Raw genomic sequence first — 24,683 nt, forward strand, 5'->3', positions numbered from 1 at the left:
AAAATAAGATTTTATCAATTTATTATTGATATTTATTTGTAAATGACATTGTGCTAAATATAATATAATTACTAATATCATTATATATTAAAAAAATATCTAAATTAGATATAAATAATTAATTTAAAATATGAATTTATCACACCATTAAAAGGTGTAAAAGCAAACTTTCGTATAATTTTTTTTATAAATGCGATTGTGCGGTAAAAAAATATAAATAATAATACTATTATGTTATGATTGGAGAAATATAAAATTAATAAATAATACCTAAGATTCTAATTAAGTAAGTTAAAATAATGTGTTTCGTATTAGAGCCTTAGCAAGACTAAAAAAAACATGATTTTTAATTAGTAATAAAAATTAATCTCACAAATTTTAGCACCTTGACCGATTTAATATTCCTAGCAATACTTAATTATCTTGAATTTATAATAATATAATAGTTTAATCAATTCAAAAGTCATTAATGCATTTTTCTCCATTCTTCATAGGATAGTTTATGAAAGCCCCCGATAGTGTTATCATTATGATAGGATCCATCGAGGCTTAATTTATCGCTTGCGGTCAAACTGGAAGCAGCAGAAATATCCTTTTTTTCGTCGTAACTCCTTAAACTATTAGTGATTTCCTTTCTGCCATTTGCCAAACCTTTCGACTTTCCGATATCAGTATAACCTTTATTATCTCGAAAGGTTTCGTATATGTAGTGTTCCAAGTTGTGGCAATCGACCAAACAATCCCCATGGGTAATACTGTCTTCGGTAGCCCTAATTGAATCGTGGTCATTCCCGCTAAGTTCAAATTTAGTTTCAGAATTTTCTTTGAGTTCTTGCAGGGTATCGTAAATGACGACGTTGAAAGGGGAGCCCAGCACGTGATTACCAGACCAAGTTACGTGTATATTATAATCACCCACTTCCGTCGGATCGTAATTACAGTGAATTAACCTGTCCCTTACAGCATCCCGTTTCATGTGAACGTGAAACGCACCTAATATAAGAATTGAGATATTTATCTATTCTATTTGGAAACTCTAATTTATTGTCAATTCTAGTCTAATTTAAATTAATTTCAACATAAGAAATTGTAAATAAGCATATATAATATGTCTTGAATTTTACTTTTGGGTCCCCTTATTTTAACAGTTAGTTGTCCAGCACAAGCTCCTTTAGTGTCGATAGAGAAATGACTTTGAAAATTGGCTAAAACCCCGCTTTTAATACCAGGACCATACAACTTAACCCTAGAGGCGTTAGATGTGTTTAAGATATCACATGTGTTTTTAGGCTTGGGAGATATTTCTATAATTCATATAAATTGTATTTTTATCATATATTTATGAAAAAAACTAAAATTAGATATGATTTTATATGATGATGAAAATAAAATGTTGAAAAAAATATTAGTTACATTTAAAGAAATATAGGCATGTGAAACAAAAATAAATTAAATTTAAAAAAATCGTTGGAGTTTTGTTTTAAATTTTCAAAATAAATTTCAATTTAATGCTAAAATAAAACAAATCGATAATCTTTTTGTCAAATGATATCCTTAATGATATCTAAATCCATGGTAAGTAAAACTAACTTTGGACTTTAATATTAAACAAAAGTCTTTCTTTTTCACTGATTAATCGAGATTAAAAAAATTCAAAAACGATTACTTTTGAAAATTCCTATATTTGCATGTGTAAAAAAAGGATAATTAATAACTCGTGCTAGATTTGATCTCCTGATACTCTTGGATTGGACGGTCTTCGTTCAAATCGGCACCTAAATTTACCGTTTCTCTCTTATATTTATGGTCATTATTTCTTTTGAAATCATTTTTGGTGATCGTGTAATTATCGTATATATTGTCTTGCTTCAAATTAAGCGAAGCGGAGCCATTTGATGGTAATGTAGAGGTAGGTCTTTCGTAGAAGTGACATGAGAGATTGTAAGGTGAGGCTAGGATGTGCAAAAATTTTGATAAGTCATTGCCAACAATTGATTCGAGACTTTGGTAGCCCAGGTAAATCTGATATTCGCCTGAATGATAAAAATATAAGTTATTATTCATTATAATTTAAATGTTTTTCTTACAGTAAATTTTATGTAACTTATAAAGTATATATTTAATTTATATCAAAAGAAAAAAATATTATCACATTAAAAAACAAGTATGATTTAAAAAAAACTATATATTATGAAAAATTCATAGAAGTAGAACAGTATATCAACATGACTCATTTTAATCCCACGGTAGCAAAATCATCCTATAATTGAGAATATTCTATTCTTTTATAATTCTAATATAAAATATAATGTACATTTTTTTACAATATAAGAGAAAGAGTAAGTTGATATCATAATACTTTTGCTTTTTATGGATTATTTATTAACAATAGAAAATATTCCTTATATTTTATTTTTCAGGGTTTGAGATTGGTCCCTTTTACAATTATTATATTTTTATGATAAGGTTAATTTGTAAATATTTATTATTAGGATAGGTTAATTTTTTAAAATTTAATATCACCTCAATCCCTAAAGAAAAAATTAATTTGTGGTAAATGAAAGTTTTACCTATAGTGTCGATAATAAACGTGTAGGTAAAAAGACAAGGAGAGATTTGTTTGACGCTAATATCGAAGTATTTAATATCTTCTGATTTATCGATAGACATATTTTGAGGTAAAAACTTGAAGACAGGTTGAAATGCGAGATTTGGATCGCCAGGTGATAATTTATCACTGATGTCAATTTCTTTTTTAATTTCTAAGAAAAAAACAAAAAAATAGAAATATATGTTCCTTAAAAAGTAAAAATTATTACTGTCGTGTCACTCACACCTATTATTTAAGCGAGCGGCGTGCTAAATAAAAAAAAATAAGTTTTGCTCAAATTAAATGGACGTTTACCTTTCTTTGTTGTGGTCTAAACAATGGATTTAGTTCTTAATAATTATTATTTCCTATAGACAAAATTAATTGAAATTATGAGATTTCATTTATATAATATTAAAAAAAAGTATAAGCGAAAACAAATTACAAAATGCAGGCGCGTACGCAGGAATTTGGTCTGGAGGGGGGGGATAATAAAACCGGCATTGAAAAACTATAAAATAAATGTGAATTATAAAATATAAAGTGAATATAACCATGATATGAATCACTTAAATGACCCAAAATTGAAATTTGAATTTTTGAGCCTTTAAAATATATAAAGTATAAAAAATTTTAATGTTGGAAATATAAATTAATACACAAAAAGTTTCTTAGGAATAATTGTATTTTGTATGTTTTGAGTTAATTTTCCAATTATCTATCCTTGCTTGGCGTTAAATGCCTATGAATATTCAAAAGATCCAAATCATACAATCTACTCTCAGAAGTTGTATTTCATAGGTATGTTTTTCAGAGACTTGCAGGCCCGGCCCCCAAGCCAGACCGTATTTTAATTTTTTTAAACATACCCGGGCCGGGCCCAAAATTTTTTTTAAAAAAACACCCGGACTGGGCCTGAAAATATTTTTAAAAAAATCCGGGCCGAAAAAAATTTTAAAAAAAAATCTGGGCCGTGCCCTGCAAATTGTTATTCTTCCTAAAAAAGAGAATGTTTTCTCATTAGTTTACTAATGGGAAGAGTTTCTAATATATATATAACAATTTTAATACATTGGGAATATAATCTAAAATGTGTTTGAAATAATGCAAAGCATCCATGGCATTTTTTGGGACTGTATCAACCATAGTTAATCTTTTAATCATAGTTATTCAGCTAATTAGGCATCATAAGATATTTTAACATCTTAATGATAAAAATCTAACAAATATATTTTTTTTCTATCACCATCTGAAAAAGGTTGGAAAGGCTTTTGTGGAAGTAATATCTACGGATTTGTAAGTGCTGCATGATGAATTAAAAACCATTCATTTATTTGTGTTATAAATGTATCTAAGAGAGGGGGCATTTGTGCTTGCTACAAGTCGAGGGGGGCAAATATTAAACATGTAGAGCTCTGCTTTTGACTCAACAATAACATATAAAATATGAAATTCTTCATCAACATTAGCTCTAATTTCCATTAGTTATAATAAAATGCTCTTCGCTATTCTCATCTTCTTAATCAAGTCAATGTCATGTTTTTGAAAAGTATTATATAAAATAGTTGTATAATTAAATAATACATTCTAATGAGAAAAAAAATTTGGAATAAGTATTGAATCCAATAATTTTCTAGCTTCTGAGGAAACATTACTTTCAAGCCATTGTGATATTTCAGTAATAGCATTAATAATCGGCTCTTCTAACTCCATAAAAGCTGTTACTGCTTGATGGTGGAGACTCGATCTCGTTGGACAAGCTTGCAATTTCTTTCACCCTGTTGGACAAGGAGTTTCAGAGATAATTATTATTTGACTAGAAATTTAGATAAATAATACGCCACTAAAATTTGAAAATAATAGGTAAATTATGCCAAGGAAAACTTGAAATCGAAATTAATTGATAAAATAACTTATTAGATGAATGTGATAAATAAATGTAATTAAATATATATGAGATAGGAATAAATATTAACAAATATATATTAATATTAACAATAATATTTTTGAAAAATATAATCCGGCATCTGCATTTTTTGGCTTGGGGGGGGGGGGGGGGATTTGTCCCACTGCGTACGCGCCTGACAAAATGAGTTCCCTCACTCAATTATACAATATTTTTAAAAATCAATTAATAGTAAAAATTCTTTATAAACTACTCTGTAATAATAACGTAATATCCAGGGTAAATTCGTATTTCTGTCCAGCCATGATGAAGGTCTCTACCGTTCCGTCAATTTTGATGAGCGGTGAGGAGTTATAATTTTTTGATAGTATTTTTTTGAGGGCGTTATAAATAGTTTTATCGTCACAATTAACACTATAATTCTTTGTTTCATCAATACTCGTAGCATTAGAATATTCGATTGATTTTGTCATCTTGTCCACTTTGTCCGGCAAAGTTTCAAGATATTTTCCTATGAAAGGAGATTTGGGTAGCGAATAGCCATTCCATTTTAGGTGAATGAAATAGTCACCTAGTATTTTGATAAATATGGTTGATATAAATAACTTGTAAAATCATTTATGTATCATATATGTAATAATTATTATAGCGATATCAATATATCGATTAGAACAAATTTTGAATGATAATATGTATGGAGATTGTAGCATATAAATAATAAATATTTTAGAAAGAACAGTCATAAAACCTGGTAACTTTGGCATAAAGAGGACGCAATAATCAGAATCGTGAGATATTCGTTCAATTTCTAGAGGGATTTCGACCATTTTTCGTTTGATAGTAGGCAAAAATTGGGCGTTTGCGCTCAAAGAGCCTATAGATAAAATGATAATTTTAAAAAGAACTCAAATTTTTATCAAGCTTATAATAACTTCATAATATATAATGACATATTTAAAATAATATTCCAAAGAATAAAAGTCATTTGGCCTGGCTGAATTTTATAAATCATTATACAAACTAGACCCCTGCAAATCCGAGTATATTTATTAAAGATCTAAGTCCAATTCTTAATTTTATATTAGAGATAGATTCGACCAGAAATAAATATTAAATTGGAAGTTGAAAATAAGATATTTTAAGGAAAGAAGAAAAATTGTATAGCGCTAAAAGAAAATCAAAAAAAATTTGGTGTTATTCTTTAGAACAATATTTATAAAAACATTAGGGAAACATTTTAATTTGACATTAAAAATTATTTTACCTGGCCCGGCTAAGTTAGCGTCGACTAATATTTTGGTATACTCATCGGGAGTAAAAATTAAACAATTATTATTGTCATTTTGAGTTTCGAATGAAGTAGCGTTGTGCGAAGCATTAGGGGGAATCGTGATTTTAACCTTTTCTAAGTCGCATATCAGAGCGTTAAAGGGGCCTAAATATTTTAAGGTATTATATTTATCTTTTCTTGGAAATTATTTATGTGGTACAAAACAAATTTTTTCTTTAGTTTTAAGATATTACCAATTTATTATCCTAAGAAAATTTGAATAAATAAAAATTAAATTTCAACAAAAAATACCTTCCAATACGTCGTTAAGATATACATTGATTTTGAAACTCCCGATTTCTGAGGGAGTGTAAGAAACGGAATATGCATTTTCGCCTTGACATACCAGTTCAAAAGGGGGCAATGAATTGGGACCTTAAAAAAAATGGGTTCAAAATGTTAATTTTAAAAGAAAATATTATTATTTTATTATCACCTTCAATCATAATTTGAGGCTTCATAGTAAACACCGATGAGATTCCAGTGTAAGATAATGTACGTTCTCTATCATTCTTGAGAATCTCTTTAATAAAAATTTTAAAATTACAAGTTTCGCCCACCCTACCTCGACTTAGTCCCTCGCCTTCAAAAATGCACTTAAAATCGGGATCTGTTTTGACGATGATCTTGATCGGTGGGTCTAAAAGTAATGTGGAAAAAATTTAGGCTTGAAATTATATGAAATGAGAGATATTTTAAATAAACCGAGCAAAGAAAATGAATAAAAATATGAATTCATATATATATACTCAACGAAGTTTACCGGTTATTAAATGTTCCCCGTAAATGAGTGAAAGCAAAAAATTCCCTTTAACTTGCGGTCTAAACTTCACGGCTTTTTGATTACCTTCCAAAGATATCTCATTTGAAATCGATATAGTTTTAGAAGAGACTGGTAGAATTTTGAGCGAATATTCATCTTTGCATTTGATCAGTATATTATCCTTGCATCTTCTTTTTATCTTAGCCTTAAGTTCGGCGGGACCAGCTTCCGTACAATCAACTTGGAATATTTCATTTTAATCAAATAATTTTTAGTATACAAATACGATCATTATAATATTAAAACAATATATTTCTAGCAATAAATTACCATATATATCCAAATCTTCCCCTAGGGTAACTGAAAAGGATGAGTTAGAATTATCTTTTGATAGTATTTTGACCTTCTGCGGATCGTAAGCGTAACTGATGAAAGGACTACCATCTATTTTACAATGGTCAACCAATATGTCTATTTTGTTTTCGCCTATAAACAAAATAATATATATTTTTTATAGTTAAACAAATTTTACATTTTTAAATTAAATAAATGAGAAAGTGCATAATCTGACGGAAGTTAAAATTTGATTCACACAATTGACAATATAATTAATTGAAAATATAGGCTTTTAAAATGATTTTTTCCGAGTTCAGGATTGGAGAAAATTTTAACCCATCGGTACGAGTTCAAGTTTTGTATATAGAAAATAAAGTTCTGTCGATCCAAAAGAGTTGAATCCTTAAAAATTTGAAAAACACGGTAATCAGGTTAGAACAGTTGTATCTTAATCCATTAGAAGTAAAAAGAAAAAAAAATCAAGTTTAGACATAACCTAATATTTTAAACTTTTGTTAGAAATCAATCATAAAATGGCAAAAATCTTTAAACTCGATTGAACCCGAGTTCAAGAATAAAATCGGCTTAGGTCCGGGTTCATAATAAATATTTTGGGCCAAGGTTAGGTAAGCGTTAGAGAAAAGAATCTCGACTCCCGAACCCGTGTCAAGAACCTTGGATTTTTTTTTTTATATCTTTCCTTCGCCTTTTTCCATCTTTATATACTTCTTTCCGTTTTAAATGTAATATTTTAAGTGAAATCGAATGTATAATTTATTCATTCATCCTTATTTTACCAATTTGTTCTGGTCGATATTCCACGTTATAAATGTCCTTTTGAATGTAATAGCACCTACAAGGGATGAGAGAATTCTTAGGACCTTCGTAGCAAAATTATAACATATATAAAAAAAATATGATTTTTTAAAGGATCTTTTATTAAAAGCATTATGGAAAGGCTGGAAATTTTTAAAATTGAGATTGACAAAATTTCAAAATCTGAAATTAATTTTGTTATATCTAAATAATTCAATTTTTTATAGCAAATCAATTCTATAGCAAAGAAGCTAAAACGCCCTACCAAAACCGGGCATGTTTTTAATCCTGTTAGATGGGATAAAGGCTTGATCTTAACAGAACACTAATAAAAAACTAAAGTCAGGAGACTGAATAAAATATATTGATATTATACCGGTAATAATCACATCGATATCTTGCCCCTCTCCGATTTGATGTAAAGTGAAACTCGCGTCCTTTATTGTTGCACAGCTAGATAAGCCTTTCCCGCTAGCGTAGGGATTATATTTACCATAAAAATTAAAAACGTTAGATTTTCTGTTATGACTTTTATCATTTTTATCCATTTTAACGATATCACTTATACAAGCTTTGATTGGCGCGATAATTTTAGGTGATGCTTTTTTAAAAAAAAATTTTTTAAATAAATTTGAGCAAAACATTATAAATCTTTAGCGTGCAATATTGTTAATTTAAAGAGTATTTTAAACAATTTGCTTCACCAGGGAGGGGAATAATTGTGCTGAAAGCCTCTAAATTTATTTCATCATTTTAAACATTTTCGGGTTGGGAAAGATGGGCTCTTACGCAATAAATTTCTATAAAAAAAAAAAAATTAATTTTATAAAATATTCATATTATTATTAATTATATAAAACTACCTTTGCTACTAGTAATAGATTTTTTGCTGCTTTTAGTGTTGCTAATAGGAGAAACTGCATTTTTATTGCAAGGTGATAGAGTAAGGCGATTAGGGCTGTCAAGGTTATAATGAGCGCTATGTGATGGCAATATATTTATGAGATGGGGGAAGCCTTATTTTTTTTCAGTTAATTTTATATTGAAAAAATTGTTAGCTACTTATTTAATGAAAATAGGTATCATTTTATTTAAGAAATAATAATTGGGAGATTGAAGTATAAAATAAATATGCGACATGGTCATCAGGTATTAATATTTTAACCTTTTCCACTTATATTAAAAAATGAATTTTTGATTTTCTTATTTAAAAAATATTTTATGAGTTGGTATTTAATAGGGCAGACCCCAAATTTCTTTTATTTCTTACGGGACGGGTTTGGGTGAGGCGGTTAATTTTTAGTATAAAGTATTTCATATTTTCGATCTATTTAATAATATATAATAATGGTATATAGAAGAGTAACCCCATCGCAAATATGCCTCTTTTCGTAAATATCATTTTAAGTTAATAAAATCCCCCCCCCCCATCCCATCAAAAATATATGCAATATATTACCGTAAAGAAGAATTTGAAAGAAAAATTAGTAAAGTTAATTTAAAATAATGACTATAATTTAATAGAAAATTTATAAAAAAAAATAAGTGAAAACCCAAAATTATTTTTATAAAAATATAATATAGCCATACAATAAATGGAAAAGACTTCCAATAAAATTTATGGAAGAAACCCCACATAATAGTACTTCACCCCCCCCCCCCCCCACCACCTTAGTAATATTCTGGAGACACCTATGGAATAATATAAGTTTAAGTTATATTGTAAACGTTTGAAAAGCAAAATGAGGTCTATATGGTCTTTAGAAATTTATTTGTCACTAATCAACACAACCAATTATGACATAAATATGTAAGATGCCAGTTTTAAAATATGGGTATACGGGTTGTCCGTAGCCCGACCGGAGCTCGGTGGGGTTCGAATTAGAGGTCTGCATTGGGCGGAGGACCATAAACCCGCCCACACATTGTTTATAAAAAAATTTTAAGCCGCTATTATAAAATTTAATTATGGCCATTCTTTCAATTTTTCAAGCATCTAATTCAGCATTACACCTCTACAAACAGTTTTTAGGAAATTAATATAAGCATAAAAAAATATTCAATTTAAATTATAGATAATTTATTTAATCAAATAAAATATTTATGACAATAATATAAATATAAAATTGATATTATATGTAAATAATAATGCAAAAACAATAATGAATCGACATTTTCTGGATTCAAACACGTTCTTCTTTGTTCTAAAAACCTTCCAACAATGCCAAATCCTCGTTCAGAAGAAGCACTAGTTGCAGGAATAGCCAATATTTTTCTTGTTAATCTTGATAGCCTTGGCAAATCTCTTTCTTGTCGTTCCACCAGTAGGTTTAAATATACAAAATTTATTTTAAAGAAAAAAGTTTATATGTGTTGAACATGGATTATTATTTTACTATAATGGTTATTATAATGCGCAAATTTTTATATGTTACATTCATTTAACACCATTTATATTAACTTAACTTAACTTGATAGTCTCGTTTAACTTAAATTAATAGTTTCATTTAATTATTTAATAGTTTTGCTTATATATATAAATGATAAAATTATTATAGTTTTTTTAGTGATATTGTAGTTAAACATTTTAAAATATATTTATTAAATAAAAGAATTTGTCTTATCTTCCTTACTCCCTGTCAACCTTAACATGGTGGCAGCGGTGGGATTCGAACCCACGCCTCCTAGGGGCTGCCACCATGTTAAGGTTGGCAGGGAGAAGAACAAAATTAAGAAAGTGATAATAAAATCTTTTATTTAATAAATTTATTTTAAAAATATTTTCACTGGTAAGTACAATAAATTTCTAAGTTTATATAGTTTACAAAATCTATCAAGTAATTTATATCGAATTATTGAGTTAATTTTATAAAACGAGTCCGCGAGGTTAAAGTTAATTTATTATAAAGAACAAAAAAAATCAATCTTTTATTAAATAGATAGCGATCAATTTGGACATCACAACATTTCACCCCTTAAGAAACAAACTCCGCTCAAATTCTTCTTGGACGTGAATCTTTTATGTTTAAAATATATTCTTGATATTGTGCGGGTAATGTTCTATTCCGGTTAGGCCTCGTAATGTCGGCTGTACAATCTTTTACTTGTTCAGAAACATTTCGCTCCTTGTAAAATGTAATCGTTGGCAAAGTATTTTGGTCATGAATTAATACTTAGTCAGTGGTAAATCTTTTCTTAAGTTGGTCTAAGTGCCTCCTTAATATACTATTTTTCGTTTGAATTTGAAATAACATGTTACTTTCTTTTTTAATTATAACGCCTTCATCCCACTTGTTTACTCCAAAATTTATATACCAAATTTTTCTCCAATATTCATCGTTCTATTTTTTTGGTAAAACTGTGAACGAAGTGTTGTCGTCGTTTTTCTTATATTTTAATAAATCCCAATAATTTCTCCAAAGCGTTATCTATGTCCATGTTATTTTGTTCCATGCACTTCTTCATATGTGATTTAAAGGTTCTTACCATCCTTTCAACTTGCCCGTTTGACTGTTGACGGTGAGCTGAAGTCTGAAAGTGATGTATATCATGGTCTCTACAAAATTTTTTAAACAGTTGACTTGTAAAGTTTGAGCCATTATCAGAAACTATTTGTTCTGGAATACCAAATAAGCTAATTGTTTTCATCAATTCTTTTATTGTAAATTCCGAGGTTATTGATTTTACAGGCGTGATTATAGGAAACTTACTGTACGCATCTACTATAAGCAACCAGTACTTGTTAAAAAATGGCCCAGCGTAATCAATGTGTATTCTTTCGAATGGCTTCGTCGTTAACATCCAAGGATGCTGTGTATTAATGGGATTATCGGCCCAAATGTTACATGATTTGCATTCTTTTACTTCGTTATCAATATCATTGCTAATTCGAGGCCACCAAAGGTATTCTTTAGCTAAATGTTTGGTTTTGCCAGCACCCAAATGTCCTTCGTGTAAATGTTGTAGTATTGATTTTCTTAAAACTTTAGGTATGATGATTTTATTTTCTTTAAATAGACAATTTCCCACAATACATAATTTATCAAAGAAAATACACACTCAGATCTAAAACATTTGGAGCGAGCAAGACAAGATAAGAAAGTTTATGAACTAAAACTAATTAATATTAGTTATGACAACTCTCAGATGATGCCATATGTTGAGAGCAACAGATATCATGATAAAAATTACAGCCATCAGTTTAGACAACCATGGCAGACTCGACCATATTATGGCAACCAAAGATTAAACAACCAAAATAACTATCATTTTCCAAGACGAAACAATGATAGATTTTATGATCAAAATAGATGGGAAACTTCTTGTATTCCTTTCAATAATCACGACACAAGAGATAACAATAATAATAGATTTAATAATAACAACAAAGGACATAATAATAATTACAAGCCTTTTAATGATTTCAAAAAACACAATAGATTTGACAACACCAGACAACCGTTTCAAAATTTTAGAGGTTACAATAGATCCAACGTGCATCAACAATTTTACGATCGTACCAATAATAATTACATGAATCATAATCCTAAACACCAAATACCTTATTCAAATAAAATTAATACAGTTGATATAGAAGAGATCGAAGACGACAAAATCATATCAATCGATAAGAAAGATTATAAATTATTAAATATTTATATAAATAACGTAGAAAACGAAGTACAAAATGTCAAAGATGACGCATACATGGTGAACATCAAAATTAATTAATAACATCTTGACTTCACTACAAGTGGATACGGGCACGAAATTCACAATTCTACCAAAGTTTATGATTGAGAAAGTAGGCATAAAAAACATTACGAAGTCCAACATTCAGTTATCTGGTTATGACGGCAAGACCATACAAGTGATAGGTTCAACACGACTGAATGTAGAATACGAAGGAAGTTCTCAAATTTTAGATGCATTGATAGTAAACAGTAACAAGATGCCTTTATTAGGAAGATCTTGGTTAAAACATTTTAAAAACATACTTGAAAAATTCATAGGCTTAATTGACACGGATCATAAAGATGATTTGGCGGAATTAATGTCCAATTGTAAGTCTAAATTAAATAATAAACCTGTCATAAAAACTCAAATCAGATTACGACTAAAGTCAAATGCTAAGCCAAAAATTATACCGCCGAGAAGGGTACCTTATTCTAGAGTAGATATTACAGCTAAAAAATTAAATACCTGGCTGGAAAAAAAGATCATCGAGCCGGTAAAAGACGTTAGATTGGCGAGTCCAGTCACACCAGTTTTTAAAAACAATGGGAGTCTCAGATTGTGCGCCGATTTTAAAGATACAGTTAACCCAGCGCTTGAAGATTTCAAATACCCCATACCTAGAATTAACGATTTGATTGCTAAGTTAGCTGGAGGAAAAAAATTTAGTAAAATTGATTTCAAACAAGCCTTCCTGCAAATTCCTATTCACAAAGACTCTAGAGATTTGCTAACTATATCCACGCATAAAGGATACTTCAGATTCACAAGACTTCCGTTCGGACTGAAAACATCTTCAGCCATATTTCAACAGACTATGGAACAGGTTTTCGGAGATTTAAAAGATGTTATATTCTACATTGACGACTTGTTAATTACAGGTGATAACGATGAGATACATTTGGAGAAAATTAAAAAAGTATTCGAAAAGATCATCAAGTATGGATTAACCCCCAATTTCGACAAAAGTTTATTCCTGCAAGATAAAATACGCTTTTTGGGACATGATATAGACAAACATGGTATACATCCCAACGATGATAAAATAAAAGCAATTATAGATATGCAGGAACCAAAAAATTCAGAAGAATTATCTACCTTCTTAGGCATGGCGAGCTATTACCGTAAATTTTTAAACAGTTTTGCGGATCTGGCAGATCCACTATATAAAATAATAAACAAAGATAAATGGTCTTGGGATACCGAACATCAAGAATGCTATAAAAGATTCAAAACTTTAATCAGTCAACCTCCCACATTGAACTTTTTCAATCCTGATTTACCCATAGGTATAGCCGCGGATGCATCTAAACGCGGTTTGGGAGCTATTTTATTTCACTTAGAAATAGACGGTAAAGAAAAGCCGATAGCTTTTGCCTCAAGATCCTTACTTAAATCCGAAAGAAATTACACTAACATTGAACGCGAAGCGTTGGCGATTATTTTTGCGATGAAAAGATTTCAAGAATATCTTAACGGAAATTCACAATCATCACCGATCACAAGCCGTTGATTAATATATTTTCCAAAGGTTTAAAAGAAAATTCATCTATGTCGATGAGGTTGCAGAAGTGGAATATTTCAATGGGAGCTTACGACTTCGAAATATGACATAGAGCGGGTAAACACAACACGGTGCCAGATTGTTAGTTCAGATTGCCAATAACACCTTCAGAAGAAGAAATACACATTGTGGATGATATAAAAGAAAATAATGATTTATGGGACGTACCAATTAACTTTAAAATGATCGAAAAAAAACTTCTAACGACAGAGAATTTAATGGAAATAAGGAACGATATTAGAGACGGTGACACGATAAAAAATAAAACATATAACAATATGGTGACGGAATTATGTATTATGGGAAATTGTCTATTTTAAGAAAATAAAATCATCATACCTAAAGTTTCAAGAAAATCAATACTACAACATTTACACGAAGGACACTTGGGTGCTGGCAAAACCAAACATTTAGCTAAAGAATACTTTTGGTGGCCTGGAATTAGCAATGATATTGATAACGAAGTAAAAGAATGCAAATCATGTAACATTTGGGCCGATAATCCCATTAATACACAACATCCTTGGATGTTAACGACGAAGCCATTCGAAACAATACACATTGATTACGCTGGGCCATTTTTTAACAAGTACTGATTGCTTATAGTAGATGCGTACAGTAAGTTTCCTATAATCACGCTGGTAAAATCAATAACCTCGGAATTTACAATAAAAGAATTGATGAAAACAATTAGCTTATTTGGTATTCCAGAACAAATAGTTTCTGATAATGGCTCAAACTTTACAAGTCAACTGTTCAAAAAATTTTGTAGAGACCATGATATACATCACTTTCAGACTTCAGCTCACCGTCAACAGTCAAACGGGCAAGTTGAAAGGATGGTAAGAACATTTAAATCACATATGAAGAAGTGCATGGAACAAAATAACATGGACATAGATATCGCTTTGGAGAAATTTTTGTTCAATTACAGAAACACGCCAAACAGTATGACTGGCATCCCACCAAGAAAACTCATGTTCAATCATGATATGAGAACAAATTGGGATTTATTAAAATATAAGAAAGACGACGACAACACTTCGTTCAAGTTTTACCAAAAAATAGAACGATGAATATTGGAGAAAAAATTTGGTATATAAATTTTGGAGTAAACAAGTGGGATGAAAGCGTTATAATTAAAAAAGAAAGTAACATGTTATTTCAAATTCAAACGAAAAATAGTATATTAAGGAGGCACTTAGACCAACTTAAGAAAAGATTTACCACTAACGAAGTATTAATTCATGACCCAAATACTTTGCCAACGATTACATTTTACAAGGAGAGAAGTTTCTGAACAAGTAAAAGATTGTACAGCCGACGTTACGAGGCCTAGCCGGAATAGAACATTACCCTCACGATATCAAGATTATATTTTAAACATAAAAAATTCACGTCCAAGAAGAATTTGAGCGGAATTTGTTTCTTAAGGGGTGAAATGTTGTGATGTCCAAATTGATCGTTATCTATTAACTAATCGCTATCTATTTAATAAAAGGTTGATTTTTTTTCTTCTTTATATTAAATTAACTTTAACCTCGCGGACTCGTTTTATAAAATTAACTCAATAATTCGATATAAATTACTTGATAGATTTTGTAAACTATATAAACTTAGAAATTTATTGTACTTATCAGTGAAAATATTTTTAAAATAAATTTATTAAATAAAAGATTTTATTATCACTTTCTTAATTTTGTTCTTCTCCCTGCCAACCTTAACATGGTGGCAGCGAAATTTACAATTTTAAAATCTTTTAAATTTATTTATTTTATACAAAATAGAATTTAGATCAAATGGATAAATCAACAACGACAACAATTGTTAAACTAGATATCACACTAGACGAACTTATTAAAATTGGGCTATGATGACTCACAAAATATTCTAAATTCATATACAATATAATTTTAGCTACTGGTACATAATCAAATTGATGAAAAAGTTCTGATTTCATTCTAAAAAAAAACATGTAAGAAATAATTAATTTGAAAAAGTAAAAAAAATTTATTAAAATTTTAATTATAAAATCTCTAAAATATTTATAAAATAAACATAATGATATTATCTTTTCCGGAGTATAGCGGCAACATGCAGTCTTATATTGCTAAGGCTGAGAATTTTTTTAAAGATAGTAAGCTAACAGTAGTTGTGAGGCTATGCTAGTAACTGGATAATATCTTTAGCTTAATTAGAGCCATGTCGACAGATGAGGAGTTTGAATCTCCAGATGCTTTGCTGAAAAAGCTCAAATGGATATATAAAATTAATGATATAAATCTTATGAATAAAAATATTGATAAACATATAATTAATACTTAAATAATTTTAGTATCTAAATATAAAAATGATGAAAAAATAAATATACCCATAAGATCACATGGTGAAATTTTAAAAGAGTATTATGACTGTAAAAATAATGATATAAATCTAAGTATTGAAAAAATTAATGAAAATGAAATAGATGAAATTCCTATACACAAAAATTTAAAAAAAATAAAATCCAAATCATTAAAGCTTGACACTTACAAATATAAAAAAATCAAGAGAATAGACAATACAAATAAACATTTACCTTATATAATTAATGATAAAGTGGACGAATTTTCCAAATTTTAAATACAATGAAATCTAAATTATGTTTAAAGGACAAAACATGTGTAAGTAATAATGACTACTTTAAAACATTATTTTTATTGAAGATAAAATAAAACTGTAATTTTGAGTTATTATTTGATTTAAAAAATAAGGGAGTAAAATTTAAAAAATAAAAATAATTGAAATATGATATTAATAAAAAAAAAATTTATTATATAAAACGCTAAAATTCAAAATATTTCATGATTCTATATCCCAAATGATGTAAATTATTTTTATCCCATTATTTCTATTATTCCGAAATTATTTCATTCGAGATAAATTAATCATGATTATAATATCAAGTGATAAGTAAATACAAATAATAATAAACAACGAGATGATGGTCAAGCAAACGATTAGACAATCAGAATAACAAGCTGCAAATAAGCCAAAAGGATGAAGAAACCAAATAACTACTGAACCAAACAAACAACACATCACTATCGATTATTTTTGCAACAGCACGGATACCTCATAATTTACTAGATGACAATTTAAAGATAAACAAAGAATTAGACGAAACTGACATCGAAACATATATACGTAAGATTGTTATTATAGAAAATACACATTCTGATCTAAAACGTTTGGAGGGAGCAAGACAAGATAAGATGCCACATTTTTCAAGACAAAACTCTTACAGATTCTATGATCAAAATAGATGGAAAACTCCTTGAACACAAAAGATTTACATTTAAAGAGAACCTAGGCGGGGTTCCTGTAGAGGGTGGAAGGTTGAACATGGATTACTATTTTATTATAATGGTTATTATATAGCGCAAATTTTTATAAGTTACATTCATTTAACACCATTTATATTAACTTAACTTAATAGTTTCATTTAACTTAACTTGATAGTTTCGTTTAACTTAACTTAATATAGTTTCATTTAATTATTTAATAGTTTTGCTTATATATATAAAGGATAAAATTATTATAGTTTTTTTAGTGATATTGTAGTTAAACATTTTAAAAAATATATATTAAATAAAAAAATTTGTCTTGTCTTCCTTACTCCCTGTCAACCTTAACAATATGATACCAAAAAAGGACAATTTTTAATATCCAAAAAAGTCTATAAGAACAATTTTTTATTAATATTTACTTAAATGATTTTAAATTTTTCTAACCCGCCCGCCCATTGTTTAAATTTCTTAACCCACCCACCCGCCCATAGTTAATTTTTTTAACCCATCCGCCTGCCCGTTCTTAAAAAATTTTTTGCCTGCTCACCCGTCCGTCCACTTAGATAAGCGCAGACCTAATTAAAATATAAAAAACTTTTTATTTACGAGCTCGGATTTGTGTCGGGTTGTAAGAAGTGTCCGACCCGAAGCCAGACCCCATAAATAAATATACTAAATAATCATTTTACTTAATAATGTAAATTAAAATAACTTCATTTTTTATCTAATACATTCTCAATTTATTTACATCATATTCAAACAGGTTAATATCTATTTAATTAAATAGCCTCAAATCTTCAATATTTAAAATCATTTACCAAATCTTAAATTATTGTAAGACTTATCAAAAAGACCTTCCCAATTTATGTGTTTCGGCTCTTAAATTCCTAGCTATCCCTGCTTCCTCGGCTAGCAATCAAAGAGAGCTTTATGCGGCTGGTAAAGGGCCTTTGAATATAGGACGACTTGTTTAAAGCCTGAAAAACTCGACTCCTCATTATTTATATATCAAAATTATTCACTATGTGATATTATTAATAATGAAATTGATATATAATTATATGTTCATTATATCATGCACATTATTTTTATATAATCGCAATAATTCTTAAAAACGATTTTAGTTCAACTTTTTTAATATTTAAACTGAATAAATGTTATATGTTTCCAATTTAAATAAAACGCAACTTAATGTAAATTGATTATATTATAATTGTCAAATAAACTTTTATTTAAGGTAATACACATAATCTTATTTTATGGATATTATAATATTCACAAATTTAAAAAGATTGAGTAGGGTTCGGGTCGGGTTGAAAAAAAATTTTTGAATTCGAGTTAGGGTAAGGGTAAGACAAAAATTTGTTTTAATTCGGGCTCGGGCCACAAAGAAATCACCTTGCAGACCTCTAGTTTGTAACTCCACGTCCCCCCATACACTTTCACTTTTTTATTTGTTTTTTTTCAAATTACTGCCTAAGTGATTATAAGAGATTATGTATAATTTATATCATAATCATCATCTTAAACCTGGTAGAAATTTTCCATTAATCTTAGCATTAACTTGGTGGAGCTTAAAAGAGTTTGGGGTAAACGATATCTGATACATTCCTTTAACATTCGTACGTCCTAACGTGAAAAATATGTTATCGCATTTAAAATCCATGCTATCGCTAAGATGATATGTATGGTTTCCATCAGTAGATTGACTTTTGTTGCTCGGTTTGGAAAACTGGTTGTCTTTGGTAATTATGGATATTTCTGGATGCTGAGAATGAGGATATGATGGGGGTACGTCAACTGAGGGTATATTTTAGAGAGAGCGGAAATAAATTAATAGAAAACCAAATCCCATAAAAAATTTAATTATATAATATTCGTTCATATAACTTAAATTGTATAATTTTTGCATAAATATATTTCACAATTACCAAAAAAAGAGTAAATTTCGCCAAGATACCCTATGCGAGCTGCCATTTTACTGTCATTAACAGTATCAATGACACTTGCTACTTCTAGAGAATCAACGAAATCATGCATAGCACCACTCGTGTTATTTTTCTCAATTTGATCAAATAACTTAGGTTCATTATTAAAATCTTGTATTAGCCCGGGTTCTCCTAAATTTCGAGGCTGAGTAATGAGCGGATTTTGGCAAGCTTCAAGATTCAGGATGCGCTTGGAGAAGGAATGGTTCGAGCTGGTGAAATAGCTTTCGTGATATATTATAACGTTGTACGAACTTCCGTCAATGTGTTCTTGGAGATAAGTCGATTCTGAACCTTTACATTTTTTTAAAAAGATTAATTTAGTCAAAATATCATTTAGATAATTTATGCATCCTCCTTACTTAGCATATTATACAAAACATTTTTTATGCTCCTTTTATTAAAATTCATATTCATTGCGATAATTGATTGTTATATTTCATATCGTTAATATCATATAGGAGTAAAATAAATTCAATGTCATATTTAAAATCAATGAATCAAGAATACTCACTGAAATCGAAAATACTTTTACAAAGAAAAATTGAAGAGTGACAATATTTATTTTTAAGAAAATATATAGTTATATTATCCAACAATCAGGTTTCTGTAACACCATGATTGGTAGCAATACTAAATCTTTAATAGATATATAAAAATATTGCACATTATGAAATCTGCAGCATGCCCCTCCCACATAACAGGCCAAGAGCATGCACAGTGGATCACAAAAAAATATGAATTTACATAACCATTTAAAAAAGGTATTACATAATATTAATGTGGAATTTCACTCCCTGAACAATAGCGTCTCCTATAACATGTCATTACTCGTACGGGATTATAAATCTCCTGATTTCCACTGGTATAGGCTTACCTTGGTTTGTAACAAAGATAATAGGGAGGCTTGATCTATATATACCAGAGACCTGCAGAGGTACCATTTGTAGCCCAGCCCGGATTTTTTTAAAATATATATTATTTATTTTTGATTTTTTAACTAATAATGGCGATTTCAAATATTTGGTTTTAAAATATACGGCCGGGCCGACCCGACCCGGGTATATTTTAAAAATTAAATCCGGGCCGGGCCTGCAGGTCTCTGATAAATACTCTGGGATCTTGAAATGGGCATGGATATTAGGGGTTATTGGCATAGGTATACTCATGGATTCGGAGTGAAAATCTTTCAGTTGACGGTATATTACCACTATTTAACTGCATAACTGAGAACAATAAATGTCGATCCTGCTTGTATACTAAGTCATGGCTGCCACTAGGAATTGCATAATCGTACAATGGAATTGATATAGGAGTATTCTGTTTGATATAGTGAATATTATGTCTGGTACTGTAGGCGAAGTCGGTATTAAATTTTTTTTAGGTGTTTCCTATGTAATTCAACAGAACACATGATTGGGCAATGCACGAGCAGGTCTAGAAAAATAAAAAAAGGTTCGCAAAAAAGAATACGGCGTACTCAATTCCATTGTACAATTAAGCATTTCCTAATGGGGTCATTCCATGTCAAATCGATCAAAAAAGGTAAATTTTAGGCCGACCCCTACTAACAAGTTTATCCTTGTATTTTCAATTTTCCTCTCACTTATATTTTATTTTCTTTTAAAACAATATTTTTAATATACCTTTAAATTATATTTTATTTCTTTTAAAACAATATTTTTAATTTTTTTTTTCTTTAAAAAAATATAAAACGCAATAATGATTTTTATTTTCTCTCGCTAGCACATCTGGTTCCCGAGATATAGGGGCTCATAGGTGCAAAAAAGTGCCACTTTGGAATCTGTAAAATTTTTAAAATGCTTATATCTCAAAAACTAGCTATAGTAAAAAAAACCTCTAAAGGACTATCAAAAAACAATAAAATTTAGCGCCAAATTGAGTCTTTAACTTTCGGTTTACCTATATTGCTTTATCTGTTTTTAAAGCAAAAAGTGTAGTTTTGTTTTCTAATTTTTTTTGCTTTTTATTTAGACACCTTTTATAAATATATATATACGATGTCAAAACCTTAGCGACGCTATCGACTCTTCCGAAATATACATTTTTTACCAAAATTTGAAAAAAATAGATGGCGTTAATGGTTGAAAATATTATTCTTAAGGAAAATGAAAATATTGATATGTTTATAGGAAATGTGATATAATTTCCAGTTCTGCCCCCCCCCCCTTCCACCATCCTTAATAAGTTTTACATTTTTTAGATCTTTACTTTGATAAAATATAGCGAATGACTTATTTGCTCGATAATGTATAACAGCGGCATAACGAATATTTTAATAGGCTATTATCGATTATATTACGAGCATATTATTTTACAAAATAAACTGTTTAAAACGATCTCTCTTTCTGCATAATATTTTTAACTTGCCCGTTCAGATTAATTTTAAATAATTCAACCCGTCTGCAGTTTATTATTTTATCGTCTGTCTACCAATAACATTCGGGAGAGAGTACAAAAACATATATTCTAGGTGTAGATCAATTAAAATTTTATTCTATATCACAGATGGACGTACCAAATGTTAAAATATCAAAATGTTGCAACCCATTTAATCTACAAAGACATGCTTATTATCGCAAGAATCTAAGAAAGATTCCACCCTGGATGACCCAAAAAAATTTACCAATCAATTTAGATGTTAATATGCTCTTCATGTCGACAAAAATTAGCAAACATTCCTTATACTTCAAAAGACTGTAAATATTGATGCTAACCCTCATATAATTAATCAAGAGGCTATTAATATCATTAATATATCCCTACAATCAATAGGTGAATTTATTAAAAGAAAACGCTTATGTGAAAAGAAATATCCAATGAAAAAAATATCTAGAGTAAAAAAAGTTTAACGACTAAAATTATACCATTAAAATATCTTAATCAAATGATGAAAAATTCGATAAAATTCTAGATACCTTAAAAATCAACTTCCCACAGTTGTCGATTACAAATAAATATAGATTATTAACATTATTACCATCAAATTGGACAATAAGAAAAATTGTAAAAGAATTTAATATTTCATATCATATGGCGTTAAAATCAAAAAGTTAAATAAAAGAAAAGGGATTTTTTTCAACACCGAATCCTAATCTCGTAAAACAATAGATGCCGCCACATTTGCTATTGTAAAAACTTTTTATAATAATGATGAATATAGTAGATAGATGAGGAAAAGGGATTTTGTTTCTATATAAAATTGAAGAAAATTTTATTCAAACTCAACGGAATGGCAAATATTAAATATAACATTTTACTAGAATATGAATGCGAATTTACTATATGAAAAAATAAATGGATATATAACATGTATCTATGACAATCAATGGTGAATGACCTATATTATAGGGAAAAAAAATCAAAAAAGAAGTGTTAGTCAGTTTTTTGCATCCACAAGGACTATAAAATTCTTATACATATCCCACCTTGATTGACAAATTGTGGATATATAAATCACAAATTTTAGATGTGGTCAGTCCTTATACTGCTACCGGACGAACATATACTTTACATAAGGATGAGACAATTAAAACTATTCATCTTTTTTAATTTATTTTCTTAAAATATATAATTATTTATATCTAACTAAATTTTGTTTCAAATTTATTTAATATTTCTATATTATTAATAAAAATGAATAATAAAAAAATAATACGAAATATATTTATATTTGGAAATTTGAATGGGCATTTGCCCATACTGCCCCTCAGTTTAATTAGTATATTTAATAGAAATTAAAAATTTTTAGTATAAAAAGTGAAAATATCCTGTTATTGGTAAATTAGCAACAAAATTTTCCATAATCCGTAATTTCATAAAGCGCTATCTATTTTTATTTCAATTTTTGGTAAAAAATGTATATTTTGGAAGAGTCGATAGCGTCGTCAAGGTTTTGACATCGTATAGTGTCTAAATAAAGAGCAAAAAAATTTCGAAACTCCCTTTTTTTGCTTAAAAATACAGGTAAAGCAACCGGATGTTAAAGTCTCAAATTTGGGCTAATTTTTATTGTTTTTTGATAGTTCTTTAGAAATTTATTTTTACCTACAATATGATATATTTTTATTTTACTATAAATAGTTTTTGAGATATAAGCATTTTAAAAATTTTACAGATTCCAAAGTGGGTCTTTTTTGTACCTATGAGCCACTATATCTCGAAAACGAGGTGTGCTAGCGAGCTAAAATAAACGGCTATCTCATTTTTTAACAACCTAAATAATTCCAGAAATTTTTAACAATTTTAAAAGGGATCGGCCTAATCGTGATCGATTTGACGTGGAATGGCCCATAGCAATATGACATGGTGTACAAGCAGAATCTACCTTCGGTTATGCAGTTAAATAATGGTATTGTACCATCAACTGCGAGATTATCAATAAACTCGGATCCATGAGTCTCTCTATGTCAAGATTCCCCATTTCAAGATCTCAGAGTATCTATAAATCAAGCTTCCCTATTCTCTGTAAATCCAGACCAAGGAAACCAGTAAAAGATTCAGAATCCTGTAACACGGGTAACATGTTTTGAGCAGTGGCGTCCCTGGGGAGGGCATAGGAGCTCAAATTTGAAGAGTCGCTGAAGATTTTTTTAATACCTAAAAAGAAAATCATTCTGAAAATGTTAGCTAAAAGGTCATTTTGAATGCTAGCTAAAAAATATCATTTAGAAAATAACTTAAAAATTTTTTTTGAGCCTCCTGAGATTGGAAAAAGTAGTAACTGACACCCCTGGTAAATGTTATGTAATATAAAAATTACAAGATGGCGGATTTTGGGGATAATTATAAATAAATAAAATGGCAGACTAATAAAAAAAATTAAAATTAAAAGAATACCCCCCTTCCTATAAAAAGTTAATAATCCTTTAAAAATTATTACATTTTCACAATGGTTCTAAAAAAGAAATATCGATAATTTAAAATATTATACTGTGAGTTTCGCTTTTATTAACGTAAGGTGATTGTCTCAAAATAACGAAATGATCACCAACGATCCTTGGATAATATTCCACTGTCAGGATTGAAGAATTAGATTTACCGGTTTCCACTTTAACTGGCTTAATCTTCCAAGGAACGAGTTGCCCTGTGATGTCTTTTTTTTAAAATCATTATAATAAAAAGTTGAATGAGAATTATAAAAAATCCTACAAAGATAACTCCAAGAAAAAGTGTTTATTTTAATATATTTGCAGAAAATTATCTATTTTTTCTTCTACTTCTACTAAATATAATCTGTGCAAAATGGAATAAACTTTATAAAAATTACGAATTAAAATTTAAAAACATCATAATTGTCATTCTTT

General features: G+C 28.9%; 1 protein-coding gene across 1 annotated transcript in view; it reads right to left on the minus strand.

The window, feature by feature from the left end:
- Nucleotides 1–289: 289 nt before the first annotated feature.
- Nucleotides 290–24,683, minus strand: part of LOC135929328 (uncharacterized) — an 85,061-nt gene continuing 60,667 nt past the window's right edge. The window contains exons 35-51 of the mRNA XM_065465865.1: nt 24,311–24,472; nt 19,300–19,650; nt 18,899–19,168; nt 8,605–8,757; nt 8,118–8,342; nt 7,723–7,806; nt 6,920–7,075; nt 6,590–6,829; nt 6,263–6,466; nt 6,079–6,201; nt 5,761–5,931; nt 5,245–5,370; nt 4,750–5,067; nt 2,571–2,762; nt 1,716–2,033; nt 1,125–1,304; nt 290–993 (exon numbers count right to left, since the gene is read on the minus strand). Coding sequence (XP_065321937.1) covers nt 467–993; nt 1,125–1,304; nt 1,716–2,033; nt 2,571–2,762; nt 4,750–5,067; nt 5,245–5,370; nt 5,761–5,931; nt 6,079–6,201; nt 6,263–6,466; nt 6,590–6,829; nt 6,920–7,075; nt 7,723–7,806; nt 8,118–8,342; nt 8,605–8,757; nt 18,899–19,168; nt 19,300–19,650; nt 24,311–24,472 — 3,800 coding nt within the window. The 3' untranslated portion in view covers nt 290–466. The remainder of the gene's footprint in view (nt 994–1,124; nt 1,305–1,715; nt 2,034–2,570; nt 2,763–4,749; nt 5,068–5,244; nt 5,371–5,760; nt 5,932–6,078; nt 6,202–6,262; nt 6,467–6,589; nt 6,830–6,919; nt 7,076–7,722; nt 7,807–8,117; nt 8,343–8,604; nt 8,758–18,898; nt 19,169–19,299; nt 19,651–24,310; nt 24,473–24,683) is intronic.

This window comes from Gordionus sp. m RMFG-2023, chromosome 1 (genome assembly GCF_954871325.1).
Source record: "Gordionus sp. m RMFG-2023 chromosome 1, tfGorSpeb1-WG-v2, whole genome shotgun sequence".
Lineage (NCBI taxonomy): Eukaryota > Metazoa > Nematomorpha > Gordioida > Chordodea > Parachordodidae > Gordionus > Gordionus sp. m RMFG-2023.